The sequence below is a fragment of the Marmota monax genome, unplaced genomic scaffold, assembly GCF_021218885.2.
Source record: "Marmota monax isolate L192 unplaced genomic scaffold, Marmota_monax_Labrador192_F-V1.1 WCK01_AAM20220418_F8-fsc00012, whole genome shotgun sequence".
Lineage (NCBI taxonomy): Eukaryota > Metazoa > Chordata > Mammalia > Rodentia > Sciuridae > Marmota > Marmota monax.
The window spans coordinates 29,155,556-29,162,862 of record NW_026695227.1 but is presented as its reverse complement, the minus strand read 5'-3'; the positions used below and the strand labels follow the sequence as shown (position 1 = coordinate 29,162,862).

Here is a 7,307-nt window from a genome sequence, read left to right as displayed (position 1 = left end):
AACTTATGATGTAACTTAGTTGAATGAAGTTACCTGTGGTCTACATGGGACTGATAAAGATTCAAGGCTTGTGTAGACTTCCAGCTATATCACTCAAAAAAATGCATCAAAAATTGCAATCTTTGGCATACAGCAGGTGTTCAATGCTTTTTCTGGAATGAATAAATTACAAATAAATGGAGATTCCTATAGGTAGCAACTCTTCAACCAAGCGACATGATATAAATAGTTAGAGATCTATAGGTCACAGTATAGGTCAAGAGGAAGCTACAGAGAAATGATCTCCAGCAAGCCTCATCTCTAAGAAATAATCTTTGCAAATTTCAATCCACTGGAAACAATGGTGATGATAATGACATCTAAGCCAAAAACTTCCCCTAATTTTGGATTGCTGAGAGAAAAATTCTGGATATTTGTTCCAAGAATGGACAGATTCCACAATAAAATTATGCAGGGCATCCCAAAGTGCTATGAGATGCTAAGAATAAAATTAGGTATGAGAGCTCGTAACACCAAGACCAGACTCATTGCTATATGTTTAGAAAATTTAACTGCTCTCACTTAAATATTATTAACTGGATTTTAAGTTAATATCAAGAAGCAAGAAATGTTTCTGAGGCACAAGGTCACAAAAAATAAATTAGTCGAAACTAAAGTACCAATATGAGTAGCTTTTCCAAAATCATTAAGAAAATATGCTACAGAGGCTATTTGGAAAATGGAAAAACTAAAGAGATGATACAGAGAGTGAACATCATCAGGAGTTCAGGCATGTTCTGATTAGGGCAACATTTTCAGAAATGACTTGCCCCTGTCCAAGTAGTGATATTCCTTCACTAAGATCTATCACTGTCACCACTAATGTGTACACCCTTCATACCACCTGGTTATTTCTGAAACTCCAGTGTTCAACCCTTGATGGTGGTCAGTCTCAGCCAGTCATGAAATTTAGCCATAATTTGATAGATCCTCTGCAGCCCATCCTCTGGTGGTTCAGAGGGTGGAGACAGTTGAGGAAACTTCCAACCTCAAACCAATTCCTCTTAGTAAAGACAAAAGCCACACTGGGGGTACCCCCACAGGAAGCAGTTTCTCACTCTCTGGCATATCTGACTTTTTCAGCCTCCAGGGGGCGCTGTGTGCTTTATTCTGGAAGAGTAATAGGGCAGTCAGTTGCCTGCAGAGGCAGATGAAGTGAGGCTGTTTGCTGTGACAACACTCATGGGGACAGCAAGTTGTCTGGGTTCCTTTTATTTCCTTCCCATAGTGGACCCTGTGCTGACTCACTTACTATTCTATGGTTTCCTCAGGGTTACCTACAAAGGCATCTAGACAATTAGAGACACAGAGGAATCAAAAACAGAGTTTATTTATTTTTTTAATCAAACCCCCAATCCATGTTCCAGCCAATGGATGAAGGGTAAACCAAGCCCCACATAGACTTTGGGTAGAAACAAGTGTGACTTTCTACAGGAAAAAAAAAAAGAAAGAAAGAAAATCTTTCTTTTAAAAGCTTCTAGGCATTTGGAAACAGATCAAACAAATGCACACATTGAGTGGTTCCATGCCCTCTTCTTTTAGGTATTTCAAGGGTACCCTGATGCCACTCTGTGCAGATGAGGCACTGACATATCTGCAGATGCACTAACAGTCCTATCTTCATGCCACTCTGTGGTTTGATAACCCAGAAGCATGGTATAGATTCAGCTTATAATGCCTCAAGAACAGCTAAAAAGATCTAAATTAAATTCTTCAAACTTTATTGAGTGCCAACTATTTGCTGGGCACAAGCGAGGCACTGGGCAGTGATTCTGCTGGTTCTGAGAAACATACATGGTGCTATAGGAAGGAGGTTCCCCCTAAGGGGTAGGAGGGAGGTTTGCTGTGGGCTAAGAAAAAAAATTTGTCCTCTTCTTATACCACCTGGGATCAGTATGGAACTCAGGAACAGATGCTGGGCTCTCTTTTATAGGTATTGCCACTGGAGAACCATGAGCAGATGCTAAACAGCTGTGGAATTTGCTCCACAATCTACATAGTGATGTGTCTCCAAGGAGCTCTGGGTCATGTGACCAATATATAAAATCTTCACTGAAGTTCTAGGAAAAAGAAAACCAAGAAGAAATGAAATAAGCAAGGAAATTTGCCCAAGTAGTTTCTTGCAAGTTCAAGCAACAATACCCCCGAGACACATATCTTCATTGTTATGCAACTAGGAAGTCAGAGGATCTTTCTATACCCGAAGATACTGTGTTGTGAGGTGATCTTCTAAATAAGTGGTTCTGAACCAGGGATGATTTTCCCCTGTGGAAACTATGGCAATGTTGGAGACATTTTGGGTTGTTTCAACCAAGTATGGGGCTGAGTGTACCAGTAGCTAGTTGGTACAGACCAGGGATGCTGTTAAACATCAAAAACAAAAATTGTTTCTGGCACAAAATATCACCAGTGCCACGCTGAGAACCCTTGCTCTAATCCTCACATTTCAGATGTCAGTAGCAGAACCTGTCACCTGCAAATGTGACAGTCACGGGTTCATGAATAATCCTGAAGTTTCATGACACATGATAATTTGTGTGGCTAGAGAGTAAGTCTGGTCAAATACCTAGTACTTATACCTTGAGAAAGCTTTTCTGTTCTTTACTGGTCTCATTAGGATTCTAAAGCGATCGCGTGTTCTTAGTTAAACTAGATCCCACTTCATAGAGAAAATGACATATTCAACAGTTCACTGTGAACCTGGTGACTTGTGTAGGGGATCTGAGCTCCACATCTAGAGAACACCAAGGGGCTTTGAGATCTCTCTGGCTATGTGTCTCTGAGTAAGGGCAGTAAGCTCACAAGGTCCAATAGTTCAAGCCATCAGGGTAAGGAAGCAAGGGACATACCGCATGAAGATCACTATGTTGTGCACCAGGATGTCAGGTAATGTACAGAAGAAGCTACCAAGCAGCAATACAGAGACAGGCAGTTTGATTTAAAACAGGAAAAAAAAATAGAAGAATCAATAGAAGAGTATTAAATTATTTAGGGTGATTCCCAACACCCACCCTTCTGACCCAAATGCTGCTAAGGCCCACCAGTTCTAAGCCACCAACAAGGGTCATTCTCATCGTTCCCCGTTGTGATCCTTTTCTGTTTTTCCAAAGTGCTGGAGCTTGGTAATGTTTCTAGTGGGTTAATGATTTCTTTTAGAAATTCCAGCACTTCAATCACAGATAAAACAATATCTCTTCCAAATAAAACTTAAGATAGCCAAAGCTAGGAAGCCTACAGGGCAAAGGCTAAGACTTAAGGCAGAACCTGGCACCAGACAACTGAGTACGGCTCTGAATTCCTTTCCTCTGATAAAGACCACACATATAAAAAGCATTGTCCTTACTACACATAAGAAAATGGTCCTCCCATCTCTGCCTTCACCGTAAAATTCACCTGAAAACAAGATACTTGGAGTCAGACAGTGGTCAAGGACAGCACTATTATCAGAAACCCTCAGACCCTGGACCATGGTTCCATCACATATAAAATATGTCCCCGAGACTATCCTTGATCTAGCCTATGAGCTTCTAATTACTACTCTGACCTCTTCCCCTTTGAGAGGTCAATGGATTTCAGATTATAATACTGCCTCTTCTTGATATGTAGCAAGTCTTTCTCTTACAAATTCTTTTGCTCCTCAAATTCTTAAATGCTAACTATTTTCTCCATCCTTCTCCACAATTGTTCATAATTACAGAGCCCATTAGATCTTTCTCATCAATCAGTGCCTATGTGTGGAAACCAGGAGAAGAAAAGTAATGCAGCTGTGTTATGGTTTAGATGTGGTATTCCCCAAAAGCTCACCTGTGAGACAATGCAAGAAGGTTTGGAGGAGAAATGATTGGGTTATAGCCTTAGCCAAATCAGCCAGTCAATCCTTTATGGGATTAACTGAAGTGGTAGGGTGTGGCTGGAGAGGGTGGGAATTGGGGCATGGCTTGGGTGTATATATTTTGTATCTGGAGAGTAGAATCTTGCTTTTCTTTTTGATCACCATGATGTGAGCTGCTTCCCTCCGCCACTCTCTCCTGCCATGATGTTCAGCCTCACCTCTAGTCCTGAGGAATGGAGCTGCCTTTTATGGACTAAGACTTATGAAACCATGAGCCCTCAGATAGACTTCTCTGTAGTTGTTCTGGTCAGATCCTTTAGACACAGCAGTGGAAAAGCTGACTAAAATAAGCTGTGTGTCCTCACAGCACTTACTTTGCTCCCACACTGTGGGACAGGGACTCCCAAAAAACAGCTTACCAGTTGCTCACTCCGCGGTGGAATGGGGGAGATGTTAGTGGTCACATATGTGCCAACCACTGTGTTCATGTACTGAACCTGGCTGGACAGTCTGGTCACTGTCACAGGATAGAAGTTGGAGTTTCTGATTTTCAGGGTGGCCTGCATCAGGGCAAATGAGGAAACAAGTGTAAGCATCCTGGTCCAAGACCAGCAGGTGCACAATCCAGGCAGTGAAGCCCTAAGCCTTACCGTGATGGCGAGAATTACAAGTGAGTCCTGCTTATTAAATGTGACTTTCACCACTTTGATGCCATCATCACCCACGAGGACTGAATGTGGAAACAGGAAGAAAACCACCAAACCAGATGCCAGGAGACAGAGTAGGACCGACAGAAGGACATACTGCTTACTGCAAATGACATAACAAATGCCCCAATGAGCAGTCAGATCAAGGTGCAACTGACAGAGATTAAATGTAAAAATAGGGAACAAAGGTGAGAGTGAAAGGAGAATACAAATAGCCAGGAACCAGAAACCAAGCAAGAAGGGATGGAGCAGAAGAAGCCTTTTAAAACCAGTTTGGACACTGTTAAGTGAAGCCTGGGAGGAGCTACGTGGACAAAGAATTTCCTCACTCCTAGGACACCCTACTTCTCCAATTCCTTTCAATCTCACCCCTTCACTTGGCTCTCAGAACATTTCTAGCTTCAAGTTTCTTTCCCCAGATTGTGATGGGGCAGAAATATCCTTCTTGAGCAAATTGTAATAAAGGAAATGGGTCATTTACAAGAACAGATGTAGTTTTCACAGAATTAACTTACAGTCATAACATATAAAAAGAAATAGGGACAGGAGTAGGTATTAGCAGGTAGGAGGCAATTAACTCACGTTCTCTGAGGGCGCAATCTCTGATCACTATGTGGGATCAAAGCCACCAATTCATTGACTTGCTCTGGAAAAGAATGAAACACATATTTTGTAAATCCCACCTACTTGGCAATACTTTTCTTAGCACTTCACTGCAGCCTGCCACAGCAAATATTTTCCTGGGATTAGATATTTAAAAAGTACTAATTTCATATGGTAGGTTTAATGAACAAGAATAAATAAATTAATAAAGAATATTATAAATTACAAAACACCTGTAAGTACTTTCAGGTCAGTGGCATAAAGTTGAGAAACCTGGGATCTTATTCTGTTTTAATGCATGGCCAACTTGGCAAAGTCATCAACCTCTCAGAGCCACTGTTTACTCACCTTTAATATAAAGGGTTAGAGTAAATGTTTTTTAAGCTCTTTGTGACTCTCCATCTAAACTCTAAAAGACTCTCTGAGTGCTTTCTTAATAATAGATAATCCTGAAGGTAGCCCAGGCTCCTCTTCTGAACATTTGTTTATTTCTCCTCACCTGATACATTTTGCTGACATTGGGCTATTAATTCACTAACTGCTTCTTTATTAAGAAGCTTCCAAGATGGTCCGCCTACAAAGCTGTGCCAGTCCTTATGCACAAGAACAATAAGATATGTACTAAACAACCCCATAACATAGAATGAGAAGAATATTCCAAACCACAGTAGAGTCGGGGAGCATGGGGATAAAAGAATGGAAGTAAAGAAAAGAAAGGGTTTCAAATATAAAGAGACCAAGAGAAGTTGTGGAATCTGCCCAAGTGTATCAAGTCAGCTGAGCTGGTTTCAAATCAGGGCACTCTGGGACTATAAAAGTACTAATGCCTCAGAGATAAGCTGTTAGGGCAGACATAAGAACCCCTGCCTTAACCAGGAATCAGTCCTTCCCTGATCACCAGATTCAAACCTGTTGGGATATAGCCTGTTCCTTGGCACGTGAGACAGGTGATGCTATCTCTCCCTGTGAACTCCACATATGGGAACTGAGCAATGGCTTCTTCCTGTTCTAGATCAGTCAGCAAAGCCTCCCTGTCATCTTCTTTCTTTCGCTTGCAGGAGGGAGCATGTGCAAAGGAGAATGCTGAGATCCCATGGCCGTGATGTGCCACGCGTGTCATGTCCTAGATAAAAAGAGTCAAGTGAGTGCATGTTAGAGTCCACACTGGGCCACGACAGAAGACATTGCTTCTTTCTGTAAGAAAAGTGAATACACACACAAATTAGGGGTTGCCATCCTGAGTGTGAGACCAACAACCTCACAATGTCTACCGGGACACTCACTTTGTAGCAGCACTGCTCTCCCCTTTACATACAGTGGGGGTAATGGGCCTGCCTTCTGCCAATCTGTCCAGCTCCTCACCGCCCTGGGACTTGCCCCAGCCACCTGGTCCAGTTCGCCCCTTACTCTCCACTATCTGCAGACTCTGTATCTTCCTCGAGAAAAACCTTCCTGAACAAACAGGTGAACCAAATTAATAACAGGCCTTAGCGAACCCCCTCCTCCTCCACTCCCAGCCCCAAGAGGTGGGCTCAGGTCACGCCCCCCTGAAAAAGCGATGTTTCGATCTCATCAGAGTCACCCAGGCGGAGCGAACTCCGGCGTCCCCGAACCTTCAGGGCTCGAACCCCGGAAGCTACTTCCTGGGCGGCTCCCTCAGCCACCTAATCGCTTCAGCGGGTTTATACCTGCCTCTTCGGTCCTTGCAGCTGGCAGTCGGTGCGCAGGCGCAGAACGGCTAGGAGGCGCTGGGGACGGCAGCGTGCACTCGCGTCTGCGCCCTCGAAACTCAGGCACTTCCTTTCTACTATGTCGCTGTCGCGCTCCCGCTCACTGGTAGACGGCAGCACAGAGCAGAGGAGGATGGTGACCCTGGAGGCTGGGGAGGGCCTACCCCAGCGAGAGGGCGGTGCTTCCCTGCTCCCTGAAACTTGGGCGACTTTGTTGCAGGAGAAGGAAGGCGCCACGGCGACCAAGGTCGTTCGCTTTGCCCGGGGCCTTGTAGACGTTGAGGTCGTAAAGCCAAACACCCAGACCCTGCCCTCGGTCGGGTAGAGGCTCCAGACACTCTGGTGTTGTAGATAACAGTGCGGCAGGAGGACGCACAAATAGTCCCTTAGCGCAGC

At 43.8% G+C, this 7,307-nt stretch overlaps 1 protein-coding gene across 1 annotated transcript; it reads right to left on the bottom strand.

The window, feature by feature from the left end:
* Positions 1-1,350: 1,350 nt before the first annotated feature.
* Positions 1,351-6,276, bottom strand: Tmem106c (transmembrane protein 106C). The gene is given in 8 exon segments (XM_046435540.1): positions 1,351-2,099; positions 2,889-2,942; positions 3,383-3,432; positions 4,291-4,431; positions 4,522-4,681; positions 5,161-5,224; positions 6,091-6,255; positions 6,258-6,276. Coding segments are annotated over 8 exon segments (750 nt in total). The 3' UTR covers positions 1,351-2,002.
* Positions 6,277-7,307: the final 1,031 nt, after the last annotated feature.